The sequence below is a fragment of the Thrips palmi genome, unplaced genomic scaffold (assembly GCF_012932325.1).
Source record: "Thrips palmi isolate BJ-2018 unplaced genomic scaffold, TpBJ-2018v1 HiC_scaffold_10, whole genome shotgun sequence".
Lineage (NCBI taxonomy): Eukaryota > Metazoa > Arthropoda > Insecta > Thysanoptera > Thripidae > Thrips > Thrips palmi.
This window is the reverse complement of record NW_023144621.1, coordinates 76,005-96,201: the sequence shown is the minus strand read 5'-3', so window position 1 is coordinate 96,201 and position 20,197 is coordinate 76,005. Positions and strand designations below refer to the sequence as shown.

The window sequence follows — 20,197 nt, the reverse complement described above, 5'->3', positions numbered from 1 at the left end:
CGACGAACGTGAGGCACGCCGGAGCGCCGTGGCGTGCCGGGTGCCTAAACGATCGTCGCCACCGCTGCGGCCGCTGCCGCCGGGTCCTCCGCACCAACCGCGTGCTTGGACGACGGAGGCCGACGCCGTTGGCACCGACGCCGCCGACGTGTACGTCGACGCCACCACATTGGCCTCTGGCATTGGCCTCCGGCTGCTCGGCCGTTCGAGCACACGGCGGCGGCGTCGGCCGTCAGGGCACTCCGCGTCGGTGCCGACGGCGTCGTCTCTGGCCGTCCAAGCACACGGTGGCGACGCAGGACACGCCGGCGGCATCAGCCGTCCGGGCACGCGGCAGCGTCGTCGGCCCTGGCCGTGGTGGCGTTGACAGACACGTCGGTGGCGTCGGCCCCCGTCGTCCAAGCTGTTGGTCGCGACGTAGGACACGGCGGCGGCGGGGGCGACACGATCGTTCAGGCACCTTGCCCGCCACGTTCGTCGGCACCCTCGGCGCACCGGTAGTCCGACGGCGACCCCTGATTGGTAGCCCAGGGGCACCCTAACGCAGTGTTTAAGTCAAAAGTCCCGGACACCCAAGTGGAACGCAGCCAGAGGCAGAAGCGGCCGTTAGAACACACTAACGGCCGACTAAGCACGTGGTGGCGTCGACGTACACGTCGGCGGCGTCGGTGCCAACGGCGTCGGCCTCCGTCGTCCAAGCTCGCGGTTGGTGCGGAGGACCCGGCGGCAGCGGCCGCGGCGGCAGCGGCCGCGGCGGCAGCGGCCGCAGCGGCAGCGGCCGCAGCGGTGGCGGCGATCGTTTAGGCACCCGGCACGCCACGGCGCTCCGGCGCGCCTCACGTTCGTCGGCATCCTGGGCGCACCGGTGGTCCGACGGCGACCTCTGACGGGTTCCTGGTAGTCTAGCACTACCTTAACACGATGCTGAAGTCAAAAGTCCCGGACACCCAAGTGGAACGCAGCCAGAGGCCGATGATGATTTTGGCCTCCAACTAAAAAGTTGCTTTGACGGACTCCTTGTGGTACGTCCTCGTATCTCCGGAACCGCTTGTCCTAGAGCGTCGGCGACCTCGGCGTTGGACTCCCCGTGTCCTGGGGACCTCGAGGACACCATCGGGGACCACCTGGGTGGTGGCGACAACGGTGTTGAACCGTGTGGCGGCACAGCAGCCACGTTCGTCGGCATCCTGGGCGCACCGGTGGTCCGACGGCGACCTCTGACGGGTTCCTGGTAGTCTAGCACTACCTTAACACGATGCTGAAGTCAAAAGTCCCGGACACCCAAGTGGAACGCAGCCAGAGGCCGATGATGATTTTGGCCTCCAACTAAAAAGTTGCTTTGACGGACTCCTTGTGGTACGTCCTCGTATCTCCGGAACCGCTTGTCCTAGAGCGTCGGCGACCTCGGCGTTGGACTCCTCGTGTCCTGGGGACCTCGAGGACACCATCAAGGACCCCCAGGTCGCAAATCCGTGGACCTCGGCGTCAAGGCCTTTGTTTCCAGACATTATCTGGGAAATTTCCAGATATTATCTGGAAAATGTTATTTCCAGACATTGTCTGGAAATGCCGTTTTTTTTCCAGATATATATCTGGGATTTGACCATTTCCAGACATTATCTGGAAAAAGTAGACATTTCCAGACATTGTCTGGAAAAAAACGGCCATTTCCAGACAATGTCTGGAAATGGGAAAAAATGTCTGGAAATTTCCAGACATCGGTTTCACCGTGTACCCTTCAGGCGTTTCGTCAATTCTGTCATTTTGGCTGCAGCCATGGACCCAAAAGTGACCTCAGTGCGCTTCTCAGAGGGTCAGTGATGGTAGTGAGGGGTAAGAAGGACCTTTCTAACTTAAATCTTACCGCGGGGCCTCAGTTGAACCCGAAACAGCCAATGCAGGAGGGTTGACCTCGCCGTAAGGAGGAATTTGCTAGTTTTTCATAATTTAAAAGTTCCCAAGGCTGCAGCGCCCAAACCATACCCATACCACCCAAATGTCGAGCCGTGCTATTTTAGGTGGTAGTATGAGGTACGATTTCCCGCATAGAGTTGACCAAGTTTGGATTCGGGTCTAGCTTTAAAACGCACCGACGTAAAACCTTTAAAAAAGTGATTTTTCGTCAAAATTGGCGTTTTTCTCTATGATAGACTGCCCAGGGGTCCGTTTGGGCCCTGAAATCGAATTTCTCATGCAATTTTACGTTGGAGAACGGGTTTACAGCCAACTAGGGGCAAAACTGTAGACTTGGGAGGGATTTTTGGAAATTGTAGCAATTTGGTCAAAAACCACTTAAGAAAAAAAGTCAAAAACTAAGATTGCCCATAACTCCTATGAAACGACACCTAGGTGGCTGAAATTTTACCCCGATGTTTACCTATGGGTAGGTAACATTTGAGCCAAAAATGGGCCAAATCGTCAATGGTCCATTTTGGGACCTGCTGATTGGCCCTGGTTTGCCCCCAGAGTAACAAACACTTTATGCAGACTATTGTTCCACTTGACTTGTCTCCAAATTCCTCTTTGTTTAGGAAATATAAGGTGAGCTGACTCTGTATTCCATTTCAACGGAAAGCGATAAGTCGCAGAAATCCTCTACGGAGTGACCTTACACTTTTGATTTTGTTTCCAAAATTTTACTAATGCTTTTTGAAATTATTAACATGTGCAACATTCATTTGTTTTGTTTTAGTTTTCCCTCCAAACAGTTTTTGGTTTCTCCTGGAAAATGGCCAAAATTGAGTTATCCCCTTCTTCCGCTTCCTGGATCATTTACGAACTATATCTTCGTATAACAAAGCAAATTAGTTGGGGTTAAACTAGGGGTACGCGCCGTTTAGTTTGGGCGCGTAGTAGGCGAGCGATGCGTCTGAACACATTCTTATAGGAGATGGCGAAGAATATGTGCAGAATAAGGCCAATACAGTGTCTTCCGTGACGAAAGGGCCGGAATTCATGTCATTTTCGTGATTATCTTACTGAAAACTGCAGGAAACAATGGGAAACTCAACTTTGAAATTTTGGTCACAAATTGATAAATTTCGGGAAAAGTAAAGGTCTGGGATGAAATTGGATGTCATTTTCGTGATCAGCACACCAAAAACTGCAGGAAACTATGTCAAACTCAACTTCAAAATTTTGGTCCGAAATTGGTAAATTTTGGGAAAAGTGAAGGTCTGGGATGAAATTGGATGTCATTTTCGTGATCAGCACACCTAAAACTGCAAGAAACTATGTAAAACTCAACTTCAAAATTTTGGTCCGAAATTGGTAAATTTTGGGAAAAGTAAAGGTCTGGGATGAAATTGGATGTCATTTTCGTGATCAGCACACCAAAAACTGCAGGAAACTATGAAAAACTCGATTTAAAAAATTTTGGTCCGAAATTGGTAAATATTTGGAAAAGTAAGGTCTGGGGTGAAAATAAAGTCATTTTTGTGATCAGCACACCAAATACTGCAGGAAACAATGACTGACTCACTGGGGAAATTTTGGTCCAAAATCATATAATTCTAGTTGAAAGTATGGGTCTGCAGTTGTTAACATGAACGCAATTTCTAAGTGTGTATCTTGTTCATGGTGTCGTAACATGAACCCTGACACTGTTACTCAGTCGAGTAACATTCAACAGTCAGCATTGAATTGCTTAGTACGATTCACAAATGCTTCAATTACCATTCGATATCTCCTCGTTATTAAACTTATGAACACGCAATGTTATTTATAATACCTAAAAAGCCTTTTATCTCCCTTATATTTTAAACTAGTGGATGAAACTATGTTGATTTATCTCAATTAATTAAAAAGAGACACATTTACAGGCAGGCTGATTGCAACTACTTTAAGGAGAAGACCAGGGAGAAGACCTTCTTTCAGAACCAATGAATCGTTTCATGGAATCCAATGTCGAGCCCACTTATTGCTAATCGACAGTTAATCTTATTCAAAATGATAGTCATGATGTGATATTTAATTTTTGAAACAGTATAGGATAAGTATTTACCTAACATTCTAAGTAAATTAAAAACTCAATCCATGACCGACACAAATTACCAGTTGTCGCAGACAATACATGATGAAGTTAAAAGAATCGTCTCATGAAATCATATGACCAAGTCACTGAATCGTCTCATTGAATCAGATGTCAATGTCAAACCTTGTATGCGCTACACTCACTCACCATATAGTTATCTTTAAGGTTAGTACTATAGTAAACTTACAGCATTGCAATGAAGCCTTTTCCCAGAGTCAGCAAAGACTTTTTATTCTGGCAAGATTTGTCTGGTTTGTACTTTTAGATTATATTCATCTATTTTCTAACTGTTATTGAGCAAAGCAAACAACTAAAAAGTATGATGTCTGAGAATAAAAATGGAAATACACTCTCAAAGCTGCTCAAAGCTTACAAAGACCAAATCATTCTTGCAATTATCAAACACACTCCACTGACTAAAACATTTCCCCTGTAGCGGGGGAGGGGAGGGGGCGGACGGACGGACGAAACGCGTAATAATTGTCACTTTCATTTTCCGTATTTCACTGTGTTGACACTCCGGAGGGGTTTCAACCATTCTAGAATATCGAAAAACTATGACCGAACTCACTTCTAAGCCCTTCTGCTCTCTATTTTGTTTTACTTGCCAATGTTTTGCCAGCCCGTATTTGAGAGCCGCGGCCGCAAGTATGAAAAATGCTGCCAACCTAACCACGCTAAGAACCTAATTCAAAAAGATGTTTTGAATATTTCAAACGGTAGTAATCGTGAATATAAGATAAACTCCCCCTGTGGGAGCTTTAGGAGATGTTCGGTGCGAAATTTGGAAACTATTAGTGTCGTAGTTGCTGAAAAACGTGAGCGTGTACGCTACAGACTCACAGAGGGACAGACGCACGACCAGTCACTTTTTGGAGCGCCCAAACACGGCAAGGGCTCGCTATCGCTCGCCAATTAGACTGGGGTATTAGTTGTACCTCATTCTGGGGCCTCTGCAGCCAGGGCGAGTACACGTTGGCGTGCAGGCAGTCCTCCGAGCCGGACTGTGCCTCCGCACTGCCCTGGATGCACCGTTGGTCGAAGCGCACGGCCTCGCGGACGCCCGGCCACTGCTCCACCGGACGCGGCGCCTGGTTGGGACGGAAAAGAGTCACAGCGAATGATATTTACCGACCGAAACCATCATTGCCACTGATATTATGAACAGGAAATTTCCTGCCGGTTTTAAGTGAGATAAAATAATGTGACGTCACGGTCGTTGGAACGCGAATCGTGCCACATTCTTCGGTACGTCGTATTCAGTCAGAGAACAAACACTGAAAAGTCCCAAGATTTGTTTCTTGATGATTTTATCGAGAAAAAGCAAATTTTTTCCATGAAAATATTTTGAAGTTGAATCTGACGGCACGATTGAGTTCCTCGCTCAATTTTGAAGCTAGAACCCAAATCTATACCTAGATAAAAATCTAGACAAAAAGACCCTGAGAAATGCCCAAAATTAGTGTGAAAATGCGCCAACTAAGGAACTTAATATCCCCATATCTCCCACAGGGAATTTTTAGAGCTCTGAAATTTTGTCCCTCCCACCATAGAGGACTGCTAACCACCAAATAATCAGCGAAATCCAAAGGGGTCATCGTAAGGCTCTGCTTTTCTTAAATAAACCTGCTCTTGGCCTCTTTCCGCTCCCTATATGAGCGGAGGGAACGTACCTTGAACCTCAACTCCCCGAGGGGTGGCTTGGCGTAGGGCACACCGAGGAAGGCCGCGTACTGGGGAATCCCTGTCTGCGGGTTGGCAGCCCTGCACAGCCCCAAGAGCTCGCCGGACTCGATCCTGACTCGTGGCGCGGGGCATTGATCCGAGCTGAAAATGTAAAATTTGTCATCCTCCAAGCAAAAAAGACGGCCGTTTTGACGCCGGTTAAAATCCCGTTAGGGTCAAATACGATCAAAAATTATTGTTCGACAGTGTTCTAGGTATTTTGGGGGGGTCCTGATGGTCTGGTTTGACCCCAAGGTTGAAATACTCGTTAAGTGAAACTAAAACAACGGTTACTGATTCTGAAATGTAGGGGATTTGCCATAGTTGCTGATAGGTATCGCAATTTTCCCTGTTATTACTGTTCTAAAATAGATAAATTTTGAATACGGAAATTTGTCCATGATTTTGCTGCCTTTTTTACTCAATACATAGACTTGAAAATAAGGGGAAAGGGCACAAAAACATTTTTAAAAAACCTGGAAGGATATAAAAATGTTAGGAAACGTACTTTGCCTTCCCTGCAGTGCATGCCACTGACATAGACGAAGGTCGAATTTGTTTGCTGTTTGCGTACAGATTTGTCCTTAGTTTCACGCATAACAATGTGAACTCGCCACTCAACTCAATGTCGTACAATAATCGTCGGCTAGTGACCTTAAAGTCCCAATTAGCTCAATACGCGGTGGGAATTTTTTTCAACCTACGTCATTTCGCTCCAAAAGATAAGGGGCAGCGGCACTTCAAAGATTACTGCTGGGCTAACAAGGTGCTCTTCTTCTCGCTCTCCTTGAAGCTGACAAAGTTTCGACAAATTCACGGGTAAAACTGGAGTGCAGTCGAACGCTTCATTCAAGCATAATTACGCCTGATGCCAAGCGTAGAGAAGAAATCCTCCTATGCATTTAGGTAGGCGGGAGAATGGCGGAACGGAAAACTGTGCTTAAAGTCGACCGCAACAACTACTACGCTTGAAGAAACACTCACTGAGAATGAATTGATCACCACCATCACCCTTTAAATGGGGGGCATTCCATGCCTACGGGGCCACATTCGTAGGTGACCATCTCCGATTTTGATGCAATTTGGGTCACTTATAGTACCCCCCAAGAAAGAATTTTGTGCAAAATCTCAGACGGATCGGACGAAAACTTCCGGAGATATCGAGGTTTTTGTACATTTTCAAAAATCACCTAAAATCGATTTAGGAAAATGACATGATATTACGTTTTGCACCGTGCGATCGTTAATATTTGAGCTACAGCAAAAAAGAGGGGTTCGTCGGAAGCGCAAAAGAATGGGGAATGAGAATCTGTAATTGGATTTGAGATTCGAGTGCCCTACACTATTAAAATCTTGACAACTACAAAAAAACCCTAATTTTTTTTTGCCAAATGTTTAAGGCTCTGGGTAGCGTACACCCACATCCACAAAGACAAATCTGAATTGCGCAAAATGTAGCCCAAACCTTCCACTTTCGATTGCTATGTTCAACAAGCTAGGGCCCGCCCTTCCGTCGAACCGAGTTGCCAGCTCCGCTTCGCTGCGCCGGCAACTCGGTTCGACAGGGGGCCGGCCCAGCTTGGCCTGCCGGCGGCCTTTTCTCGGGCCTTCGGCCCTCGCATCAGAACCAACTTGGCCAGTCGAAGGCCCGGGCCTTCGGCCCGCTCGCATCACACACCGTGAGCGGGTAAAGCAAAGTTATCGATGTACCATCGTGACTTAGGTCCGCCCTTCTATTCACAATATGCAATAGTCCCTACACTTTTTACTCCAACTGTCCTTAGAATATGCCCATTTCATTTGTCTCTTCGCCCTCATTCCGAAAATACCCATATTTACCATGCTACTGCAACTCCTTGCAATAGAGGCACAGCAGGAGCGCAAAACGAGTCCGTCGCACTTTTTCCCATAACTCATGAAGGCGGGCTCCTGGACCCCCCTTCCGACCCCTCGTTGAAGAGGTCTTGCCAAAACCTATCCAAAACTTAAGTAAAAATTTTCAGTCGGTCGACCCCCTTTTTTCAAGATCCTGATGTGACTAATAGACGAAGTCGGGCTCCTGGACCTCCTTTCCGACCCCCCGTTGAAAAGGTCTTGCTGAGACCAATCGAAATCTGCAAAATTTTTTTAGTCGGTCGCCCCCCTTTTTTTGAAGATCCTGATCTGGCCAACTTGTAAAAGCGGCCGATGGGGTCGGGACCAGGTCCATTCGTCTTGTCTCGTCGCCCCGATTCCAAAAATACCCCTATGTGCCCTGCTAGCACCAATAATGGCGGAAATCCCCCTCCCGCTCATGTAAACCATGATGCACCTGCAGCAGCCCTTGTGCGACCCGGACGGGATTTGCACCACCGGATTATTTGTTTGAACGGTACTCCTGAAGTACCCTCCAAATCCGGTTACTCTAGCTCAACTCCTTCCTTGTACACAGACGCCAACAACAACAACAACACACAGACACAAAGGCAAATGCATAGGCCCTCCCCCTATTTTTTGAATAGAAGGGCGGGCCAAAAAAGGTGGGTATGGGGGTCGTTTAGGCTGTGCAGCTTCTCGAAAGTGGAGATGCACAGTCGAAAAACGTTAAAAAAATTAGCTACTTTTTAGTCGAAGCCTTGCTGTTCTGCTATCCGATGTCTCTGTCTCATCAGTCATACATCATTTTAAGCGTCTTTTTTTCGTGATTCCAAAACTGCCCTTGGAAATGAGATACGATGCACCAGAAAGGCCGTGGATCCGATTGAGTGAAATCACACCACTTTCTTAAATAATATATATCCTGAAAAAATGGTCATTTTCAACGGTATAAAAAGGACTGTTGGACGACTCGTATCAAAGCTCCTGAGGCGTCATTCTACTCAGAAAAATGTCCTCTTTCGATAGAAAAAATAAAAAGTTTGGGTATTTGCATCCTTCACCTACTAAATTCGGTTTTATTGAAAAAAGAGCACTTTTGGAGGAGTCGGCTTGGGTCGGACTGAGCTCCAGCCAACAGCTCCACCAGCTGGGTGTAGACCTGAAGCCTTTTTGTTGGCTCTGTGTTGGCCGTAAGGATAACAACACTTCCTACGACTGCTACCTGTCACAGAAACAACTCAAATTCAAACGAACCCTTTGAACGACAGACACTTGTCGACCGTAAAAAGGAGGAGAAAAGGGCAACGCACGTTCACCAATCGGATCCATACTTGAACAAGACCACACAGCAAGACCAGACGCCAGAACGAAAAGTGCACACAATGCAACACTTGTAAACAACGAAGCCGACGACCCGAACAGGTGACTCTCCCTTCTCCCATCATGTACTCCTTCCCCCTCCCCGTTCCCCCGCCCTGCCGCCCCAGACTGGCCGGAGGCGACTGCAGGCAACCCCTTCGACGCGCCTGTCGTGCAGGGTTGCCTACCCTCTGCTCCACAGGCGCTCAAGCCTGGCAAAGAGAGAGAGCCCCGCGCCCGGGGCGGGGTGGGGTTGGGCGGGGCGGGGTGGTTCCAAAGGGTGCAAGACGGCGGTTAATCAATGTTTTCCGAAACACAAACCGGTTGCATGTCCTGTTGGCCCAGGGCGAACTCGCAGTACGCAATCTGTTGGCTGGAGCTCAGTCCGACCCAAGCCGACTCCTCCAAAAGTGCTCTTTTTTCAATAAAACCGAATTTAGTAGGTGAAGGATGCAAATACCCAAACTTTTTATTTTTTCTATCGAAAGAGGACATTTTTCTGAGTAGAATGACGCCTCGGGAGCTTTGATACGAGTTGTCCAACAGTCCTTTTTATACCGTTGAAAATGACCATTTTTTCAGGATATATATTATTTAAGAAAGTGGTGTGATTTCACTAAATCGGATCCACAGCCTTTCTGGTGCATCGTATCTCATTTCCAAGGGCAGTTTTGGAATCACGAAAAAAGGACGCTTAAAATGATGTATGACTGATGAGACAGAGACATCGGATAGCAGAACAGCAAGGCTTCGACTAAAAAGTAGCTAATTTTTTTAACGTTTTTCGACTATGCATCTCCACTTTCGAGAAGCTGCACAGCCTAAACGACCCCCATACCCACCTTTTTTGAACATAGCAATCGAAAGTGGAAGGTGTGGGCTACATTTTGCGCAATTCAGATTTGTCTTTGTGGATGTGGGTGTACGCTACCCAGAGCCTTAAACATTTGGCAAAAAAAAATTAGGGTTTTTTTGTAGTTGTCAAGATTTTAATAGTGTAGGGCACTCGAATCTCAAATCCAATTACAGATTCTCATTCCCCATTCTTTTGCGCTTCCGACGAACCCCTCTTTTTTGCTGTAGCTCAAATATTAACGATCGCACGGTGCAAAACGTAATATCATGTCATTTTCCTAAATCGATTTTAGGTGATTTTTGAAAATGTACAAAAACCTCGATATCTCCGGAAGTTTTCGTCCGATCCGACTGAGATTTTGCACAAAATTCTTTCTTGGGGGGTACTATAAGTGACCCAAATTGCATCAAAATTGGAGATGGTCACCTACGAAAGTGGCCCCGTAGGCATGGGTGATGCAACTTCGTTGCCCAAATTTTGGTGACGGAAAATTCATCACCCGGAATTGGGTAACGGGCGTTTGGTCGCCCAAATTTGGGTAACAACGTCGACGACGCCGTGAGGTTCCCGATGACGTCAGCTTCCGGGGCCACCACGATGGCCAGCCTCAACGCCACATTGGGTCATCGTGGTGGCCCCGGAAGAGCGTCATCGGGGACCTTACGGCGTCGCCGACGGCGTTACCCAAATTTGGGCGACGATTTTATGACTGCCCAAAATTTGGTCACCACGGGCTCGTCACCCAAATTTGGGCAACGGTGCGTGCGTTACCCAATGAAAGGGCGATGGTGGTGACTCTTTCATTCTCAGTGCTCCCATTCCAGGAACGTGACATCACGTTGAAACGAACGTGACAAAATGTCATCATCGTGACAAAATGTCACGTTCGTTTGAGCATTGTGTTACATTCGTTTGAATGTGAACTAGCTGATTTTTTACCAATTCATACCCAAACGAGTGTGACGCAATGCTCAAACGAACGTGACATTTTGTCACGTACGTTCCTGGAATGAGAGTGAAGGCGTAAAAGAACGCTTCAATTCTAACAGTGTTCAATTTTCTCAACCAATGTAAAGATTTCGGTGCACCTTGGAGTGAATAAGTTACTCTAGACACTCATTATGTGTGTGCCAAGCGCGCACCGCATGGAGTTCAACTCAATGGACGCACTAAACATGTGTCTGGGTTGCGGGGCGGAGTGCCTTACCTCGGGGCCGGCAGGGCCTCCTGCAGCGCGAAGAAGACGCCGGCTCCCACGGCGGCCCCTGCCAGCAGGGCGAGGACCACGCCGGCGCCTACCCCTGGGCGGCCACAGCACACACAAGTCAGCGCACCGCACCGCGACACCCTCTCTCACAACCACTGTCGCTGCCAGTTGCCCTTACACAGCTTTCTTGGCCGGTGGGCTCTCTGCATGATGTCGCGCTCCACTCTAGATCAGCGGCGTGTCTAGATTGATACTCGGTTTCTACGACACCAGAGATACACACACTTGCGCTACCGGACTTCGACCATTGCCAAGAAAAAAAGGATTCGTGTCAGAGTTAAGATAGTCTCCCAGCTCCCCGGTGAGTGAGGGGATTTTCTTTGGAGGGGCCGACTTGTCACCATAGATTACTTACACAGTCGAGCACGCGCACGCACGTCGCATCCCTGAAAACTGTAAACGAGTTTAGCCGCTAAACTTTAGCGGGACATACCGACGCTATGATCTTCCGAAGGCTGCCTTTCAACTGTATTTATTTAAGGGGGGACTATACTGAAAATGGGTTTTTCCAGGATTACCAGTGCAGAAATTTTCTCTTGTTTTCTTTTGATAGAATATTACTCAAAACTATTTCAGCCGAAGTATGAAAATTTTCGGCCAAACGGTTTAGGAGATATTCAAAGGTAAAGTTAAAAATATATGTTCACTAAAAAGTTTCCTTGCGTCGTATTTGTGATGTCAGAAAATTCGACTTATCGTTTTTATTGTCCTAAAGACCTGTTCTACAGGTTCTCTAAGCCGCTTTTTTTTTATTTTCGATCTCAAAACCTTTTTTTTCATACGCGCTTTTTTTACAAACAAAAAAATGGTCAAAATTGCTTAAAATTGACCAAAAACTGACCATTCTCTAGTGACATTAAAAAATTTTGACCATAATTCAAAAATCCGGCTTAGAGACCCTGTGGGGAACAGCTTAAGGAACATCTGGTAAAAATTTTAGCCACGTAGATGAAAATTTATGACGCAAGGAACTTTTTTAACGTTAAAACTAAAATTTTGAAAAAACACGAGAAAACGTACACTTTGCGTGGGTCTACGCGACGCTGCGTTCCTTCCGTCGGCTTTTAAAGATTCTTAATATATTTTGTGAGAAGGAACAATGGCTGTACCGGCTAGACAAAGGTCTGAACAAGGTATTTTCGTGAAAATCCAATTTCACATTTTTGACCGAAAACGGCCATTTTTTCAGTATAGTCTCCCCTTAATCTGCATGTGAAAAATTAAGGCGTCAAAGTAAACGTGGGTTCTGCAAGGTAAGTATGGGCTGTTTTTATCACTAAAATGACGTAGATATTAGTCTAAAAATCAAATGGGGTTTTTCTGAATAAATAGGCAGGCGCGTATTCACACTCGAAAAAAGGAGAGGTTCGTCTTTTGTGGGTCTAAGAAAGCGGCCAGTCTCTCGCATAACCCCGGTGTAGGAATTAAGAACCCAAGGTCAATGACACAGATTTGAGGAAATTAAGAAAAATATATTTATTTCATGCCAGTAGTATAATATCACAAACTTTGAGTGGCCCACAAAGTCCACAGAGAGGACACATAAAGGTAATAGATGATAATGAAAGATTGACGGGTATTCGCTTCCTAATATGATCGACGTATGAATAATGAATGGCTTTTGAAAAATATTACACAGATTACATCAATTGCTTTAATTACGGGTATAGCCTCACTATTACGGCCATTACACTCCAAATCTAAAGGCGGTAATATTTCCACCCTTTACTGGCGGTAATTTTGTATTGGCGGTGTCCACGTTTTACCGCCAATACGAAGGCGGTACAGAAATTGATCCAGGAAGCGGAAGAAGGGAATAACTTGACTTATCCCCATATTGAGTTTTTATTTTATTATTGTGCCTTAGAATGGTTTACGTCATTACACCAAATTATTTGACTGAATTCCAAGCAATTTAGGAGAAAATCCACTTGGAAAAAGGGTATAACTCAACTTAACCCCTTTAACAGTCTAAATTTCATTGGAAAATGGAGATAACTCTACCTTGGTCTACATGAGTCCGTTTGACAAATTGGCAAAAGGATATAACTCAACTTGTGTTTTTATGAATCTAGTGTAAAAAGAATCAACTCAACTTAACCCCCCCTAAATTTTAAATTTCAATTTGGAAAAAAGAGCTAAGTCCAAAAAATACACCAGAGTAACATACACTTTATGCAGACTATTGTTCCACTTGACTTGTCTCCAAATTCCTCTTTTTTTAGGAGATATAAGGTGAGCTGACTCTGTTTTCCATTTCAACGGAAAGTGATAAGTCGCAGAAATCCTCTACGGAGTGACCTTACACTTTTGATTTTTTTTCCAAAATTTTACTAATGCTTTTTGAAATTATTAACTTGTGCAACATTCATTTGTTTTGTTTTAGTTTTCCCTGCAAACAGTTTTTTGTTTCTCCTGAAAAATGGCCAAAATTGAGTTATCCCCTTCTTCCGCTTCCTGGATCAATTACCGCCCTAACAGAACCATTGTACCTCCTTTCGAGAACTTTACCGCCTTTTTCTTGGCACTCTGAGGGAACTTTACTGGCGGTAATATTTTGTACCTCCTTTTACGCACCATCTAAACAGCGCGCAATTGGCGGTAATGCACTGTACCGCCGTTTTCCTTCGGTTTGTAGGGTGCGTAATTGGCGGGCTCCAGATTTTACCGCCAATACGAAAGCGGTACACGTTTTACCTCCTTCGCCACACCGTGTGTACTGCCTATAGATTTGTAGTGTACAGACCAATTCCAGTACCATGTATTACAGCAATTACAGACCAATTTCTTTCAATTATATACTATAACACCATGTAAATTCGGCTGTTATTGAACTTGCTGAGGGCCATTAAAGCAATTAATTTGACTAAAATTCATTAAGTACAGTCCATAGACGACAACTATAGTACTACAAACAAATCCAGGTTTCACACAACAATTAAAGCAATGACAATTCCCTTTTCTAGCATTTGAAAACGATTTCTGTACTGCGCACTGTATTTCGCACAAACACATCAATCCCACACCTAGTTAGCTTTTAAGGGGATACATATTGGGTTGGCACTGTCAAACCAAGTGTGGACAACTCCACACTTCCTGGTGTGGAGTAAGTCTCCACACTTGAAAGTGCAGAGTTTGCAGTCTCTACACGTCAAGTGTGGTGTAGATCGCAGAGCTCCTATCTCTTAGCATGGTGCAAACGTGGGAAACTCCACGTTTGAAGTGTGGAGACTGCAAACTCCGCACTTCCGTGGAGACTGAAAATTCCACACCTCCGCATGACAAATCTGAAGTCCTTTCACGTTTGGTTTCACGGTGAATTGCAGCACTAGATTTCGCAGACCGAATTTTTTGTAAGTTTGCTTGAAAAGCCCACAATTTCCCTTCAAACAAACAATTTGTGGAGGTTATGACTCTGCCAAACCAATGCCCTCAGCTTAAAGCGTAGCCACCACCTTGTAGAACCAGGGTTTTGCAGGTTGTTGAGAGTGGAGCTGGCGAGTTTCAGATCTGGTCCCCCCCTCCGCGGTACTTGTTGTACAGCTGCTCCCAGAAGGGCCCGAACGTGCCCAGGAGGTCCCCCTTGTCCATCGTCAGGTTGGCGTCGATGCGCAGGAACTCGTCCGGCTGGCCCGGCCGGCCCTCGCCCATCGGCGTCCACTCCACCGGCAGGACCGTGTCGTCCGTCTGCGGCACTGGCTTGCTGCGGAGGCAACCACACGGGAATAACAATACACAAACAATTCCGAAAGGGCTGCTGCACCCTTATGCAAATCACTACAAACACACTGCAAATTCAATTTAGAGGCAGTTCCAAACTTGTAGCCCCCCCCTTCCCACACACACACACACACACACACACACACACACACACACACACACGTGTGGGACACGGTCCACAGTGGGCCAGAAGACCGGTGGAGGCGGCCAGAACTCCAGACGCTTTTAGAGCTCCAGAGTCGCTAAATGTGACTCGAACCGACCGTGAGACGCCACGAATGGATTTCCCCGTTATTCATTGGTGCGGGGTCACACGTACGTTGAGTCCCATTTAGTGTCTCTGGAGCTCTAAACGCGTGGCCGCCTCCACAGATCTTCTGGCCGACAGCGCAGCGCGGGTCCGACAATTGCGATTCCCTCACTTGCAAGGCTGGGATCTACGTGGGCACCGTTGAGGGCGTGAACACGCCTACGTGTATGAGACTGACTCACACTCGGATTTGCGGGACACTTAGAGTCGACTCACCCGAACTTGACGAAGTTGCTGAAGAGAGTCACCTGCCTGAGGATGTTCAGGGAGACGGGGTGTGTCGTGTTGAGCGGCAGTACGTCGGCCTCGTCTTCCGGCCACAGCTTCCTGTCCTCCGTGGCGTGGAGCGGGCCTGTCAAGACGTTTTTATGGACTTTTTATTATGGACATCGTTACGGGCAAATTTGTCCATATTTTCGAACAATTATTTAGAGCCTACTGCAGACACAAAATTGTGGACAAATTTGTCCATGATCGATGGTAGCTTATTGGTAGCGTATGGAACAGTTTCCCCCTTAATAGTAAGGTAAGTGGTAACAAAAATGGTCATAAGCTATCTGGTGTGTAAGAATAGGCGTTTGTAAGGGTGTACATAGAAGAGGGTTAGATTTGTAGTGTCCAAGCCTGATCGCCATAGTAAGTTACTCACATCTGCCGTTGATGGGGAAGTCGTAGCTGTAGGCGTAAACGGGTGCCTTGCCCTCCCTGGCGTGCATGCGGATGGCTCGGGCAGAGTCCGCCTTGATCATCATGCCTGAGAAGTACTGCATCACACAGAGATGTTATGGGACGTCTGCAAAAATATGTGACCCCTCCGGTGCCTTGCACTCAGGCCGGTCCCCGACTTTACACTCTAAAAGTCTTATGGTGAAGATTCTCCATATTATGGTGATAATTCTCCATATTGGGGTGAAACTTCTCCATATATACTAGGGGTACGCGCCGTTTAGTCTGGGCGCGTAGTGTGGCTGAGCGATGCGAATTGACATGGTTTGTGCACTTCGCTTGAGAAGACGACATGTGCATCTTAAGGACTCATAATGAGTGAACTTTAGACCAGGGGTACAAATGGAAGTGATTTTCGTTATCAGAACACCAAAAACTGCTGGGATCAATGCCAAACTCGTTTTAAAAAATTTTTGGTAAAAATTTGGGAAAAAATTTTAAATGTGGTCTGGGAAAAGTTTGAAGGTCATTTTTGATTTCAGCACACCAAAAACTGCAGGAAACAATATAAAATCGACTTAAAAATTTTTGGCCCAAAAATGACCAAATTTGGGAGAAAATATAAGTCGGGAGTCGAAATGAGAGTGATTTTGGGTTATCAGCACCCCAAAAAAACTGTGGGATCAATGTCAAACTCGTTTTAAAAAAATTTTGGTCCAAAAGGTCAAAACGGGTAAGTGGAGTCGGGAAAAATTTTGGAATCTTTTTTGAGTTCAGCACAAAAAAAATCCAAAAAAAAGTACTTGAAAATTTTGGCCCAAAAATGACCTCGTTTCGGATGAAAATATAAGTCTGATGTCAAAATGGAAGTGATTTTTGCTATCAGCACTCAAAAAACTGCAAGAATCAATGTGCAATTAAATTTTAAAAAAATTTGACCCAAAATCGGTTAAATTTTGGGTTGGGGACTATTTGAAGTCAATATTGAAGTCAGCGCACTGAAAACTGCAGGGAAACGCATGACTCTCAAATTAAAAGTTTCGCCCCAAATTGCGTAGCTCTGGTGAAAGTGTAGGTTTGGCATTGAAATAAATGTAGCTTTTGTGCCCAGTACCTGAAATCTACAAACAACTATCTAGACTCAATTTCTGTACTTTCCCTACACTGTCTTCATGAAGCACCCTCTGTCATCACCAATTCCCTGATGCCACACCAATGTGAATCCCTCAGTCGAGTAACATTCAATTGCCAGCTTTAAATCGCTTAATTGGTTATTCGTATGATTGGGTCACTATTCGATATCTTTTTTTTCTTAACTAATGAATTCTCAATTTTATAAGTAATATCTATGAAACATTTTGTCATTCTTTCATTGTGAACCAGTGAATAAAACAATATTGATTGGCATACGTTATCACAGTTAATATTAAGAGAGTCAGTTTAGGGTAGGCTGATCTGAACCAGTTAACGGGGACCAATTATTGTCAAATCCAGTGATTCGTCATATAGAGTCCAATGCCAAGGCTACCCAAGGCTTAATGAACCGACACAATTTATCTTACTCAGGTATGCAATACTGAGTAGTACCATTTATATTAACTTCAGTGAAGTGAAAGGAATCGTCTCATTAAATCCATTCATAATTCACTCACCGCTCAAAACCTGAGTCGTCTCTTTGAACCCAATATCAATTCAAACTCTATTAGGATTAAAAATACACAAACCCTACATTGATTCTATTAATAAAACATGTTTAGTACTTTTTCACTCTTGTCAGCTTGCAGCATTGCAATAGAATGTATTTTTCGAGTCCAAACTAAGTATGCCTGCTAATTTCAACACAAGTTATTTATGCATTTTCCCCGATTTCCTCTACTATGAAAAATTTTAAAAAAAAGGATGACACTATAGAAAATGAAACAAGTAGATGCCCACAATACAAAAGGTCAAAATAAAAAAAATTCTTTTTAAATGCTCTGTCAAAGTGCACTGACCTGAAGAAGATTCCCCTCGAAAGGGGGAGGGGGGAGAGGGGAACGAAACACGTAAATCATTTTCACTGCCATTCTCCATATTTCGCTGTGTTGATACTCTAAAAGGGTTTTTAAACATTCTAGAATGTGGAAAAAAATATGGCCGATCTCATTTCCAAACCCCCCTGCTCGTTATTTTGTTTTATTTGCTTATTTGCTTCTGTCCCGTATTTGAGAGCCGCGGCCGCAGGTATGAGAAATTCGTGGGTGCTGAGTGCTGCCAACCTAACCATGGTAATAACCTGATTCAAAAGTATGTTTTGAATATTCAAACGATACTAAACAACGATTTGAAACTAACTCGTGTTGGGGAGTACTAAGGCGACGTTAAATACGAAATCTTGAAACTATAGCCACTGTAGTTGCTGAGAATCGTTGGTGAGTACAAACACACAGACAGACAGACAGACAGACTCACGACCAGTCACTTTTCAGCGCGCCCAAACACGGCAAGGGCTTCGCTATCGCTCAGCCAATTATGATGAAAATTCTCTATATTATAGTAAAAATTCTCCATATTATGATGAAAATTCTCCATATTATGGTGGTGCAGCTGACTTCGTAACTTTCAGTTCAAAATTCATTGTACCTCACAGATATTTTGTCGAATTTCTTGTGTAATATGGAGGGATCCTATTCAAAAGATCTTATTCAAAGTATCTTATCTACAAAGCAAGCGAATTTCACCAAAGGTTATCATTTGAGGCAGCTATAAATCAAAATAATTTGGGATTGTAGTCACACAAACTTGGAGAAGATGAAAGATCGAAGAAATTATTAGTACGTGTAGAAATATGTTCCGCTTACCCTCTAATCCGTCCCAAATGGTCAAACTTAGTGAAATTAGCGTGCGTCAGATAAGATTCTTTGAATAGGAGCGCCCAGATAAGATCTTTTGAATAGGGACCCTCGATATGGAGAAAATCTCCACCATAATATGATCCAGGAAGCGAAAGAAGGGAATAACTTGACTTATCCCCAAATTGAGTTTTTATTTTATTATTGTGCCTTAGAATGGTTTACATCATTACCCAAATTATTTGACTGAATTTCAAGCAGTTTAGGAGAAAATCCACTTGGAAAAAGGGTATAACTCAACTTAACCCCTTTTACAGTCTAAATTTCATTGGAAAATGGAGATAACTCAACCTAACTCAACCTAAGTCTACATGAGTCCGTTTGACAAATTGGCAAAAGGATATAACTCAACTTGTGTTTTTATGAATCTAGTGTAAAAAGAATCAACTCAACTTAACCCCCCCTTAATTTTAAATTTCAATTCGGAAAAAAGAGCTAAGTCCAAAAAATACACCAGAGTAACATACACTTTATGCAACTATTGTTCCACTTGACTTGTCTCCAAATTCCCCTTTGTTTAGGAAATATAAAGGGGAGCTGACTCTGTTTTTCCCTTTCAACGGAAAGTGACAAGTCGCAGAAATGCTCTACGGAGTGACCTTACACTTTTGATTTTTTTCCCAAAAATTTTTCTAATGCTTTTTGAAATTATTAACATTGGCAACATTCGTTTGTTTTGTTTTACTTTTCCCTGCTAACAGTTTTTTGTTTCTCCTGAAAAATGGCCAAAACTGAGTTATCCCCTTCTTCCGCTTCCTGGATCATATGTTAGTGTAGCCTTTAACCGTAAGATATTTACAGTGTACCAACGTACCATCTGCCATCGACAGATGAGCTTGCAGTTGGTGTCGTACGCCGACATGTTGAACAGCTGCTGCCTGAAGTCGTCGGCCGCCTCCGTGAAGGTGTGCGAGTAGGCGGCGGGGTCGATGCCGAGGGCCTTCTTGGCGAAGTCGGTGGGGATGACGCTGCGCGGGACCATCCTCTCCAGCAGGGGGCTCTCGATGGGGGGCAGTTTGCCGAGCACTACAACAAGGCCGTCATGTTAAACGAGGGGTAATCACAGTGAATTTCAGAGAATTTCAGAGTACGAACAAAATTAATTTCAGGTGAATTTTGACTAGGGGTACGCGCCGTTTTGTGTGGGCGCGTAGTGTGGCTGAGCGATGCGAATTTGTGCACTTCGGACTGCAGCTTGTGGGCTCATATTGAGTGAAATGTAGGTCTGGGGTATAAATGGGAGTGATTTTTGTTATCAGCACACAAAAAACTGTTGGGATCAACGTCAAACTCGATTCCAAAATTTTTGGGCCAAAATTGGTCCAAATTCGGTAATGCGTGAGTCTGGAAAAATTTGGAAGTCATTTTTTAGTTCAGCGCACCAAAAACTACAGGAAAAATAAAAAAAATTTATTTGAAAATTTTTGGGCCAAAATGACCTAATTTGGGATGAAAAAATAAGTCTGGAGTCGAAATGGAGGTGATTTTTTGTTATCAGCACACAAAAAACTGT

General features: G+C 44.8%; 3 protein-coding genes across 3 annotated transcripts in view; 1 reads left to right on the top strand and 2 right to left on the bottom strand.

Moving 5' to 3' along the window:
• LOC117646678 overlaps positions 1-20,197 on the top strand; it is a 586,045-nt gene that overhangs the window by 536,000 nt on the left and 29,848 nt on the right. The gene's annotated exons all lie outside the window — the stretch shown is intronic.
• Positions 2,015-6,715, bottom strand: LOC117654178 (cholinesterase-like). Its single transcript, XM_034400403.1, has 4 exons — positions 6,463-6,715; positions 5,707-5,860; positions 4,972-5,124; positions 2,015-2,101 (listed from the first exon to the last, which is right to left on the bottom strand). The coding sequence occupies exons 1-4, from the start codon at positions 6,465-6,467 to the stop codon at positions 2,015-2,017; spliced, it is 399 nt and encodes a 132-aa protein (XP_034256294.1). The 5' UTR covers positions 6,468-6,715.
• Positions 13,440-20,197, bottom strand: part of LOC117654176 (juvenile hormone esterase-like) — a gene marked incomplete at its 5' end in the record, with an annotated part of 29,511 nt that continues 22,753 nt past the window's right edge. The window contains 4 exons of the mRNA XM_034400400.1: positions 13,440-14,800; positions 15,344-15,479; positions 15,777-15,891; positions 19,499-19,710. Coding sequence (XP_034256291.1) covers positions 14,602-14,800; positions 15,344-15,479; positions 15,777-15,891; positions 19,499-19,710 — 662 coding nt within the window. The remainder of the gene's footprint in view (positions 14,801-15,343; positions 15,480-15,776; positions 15,892-19,498; positions 19,711-20,197) is intronic.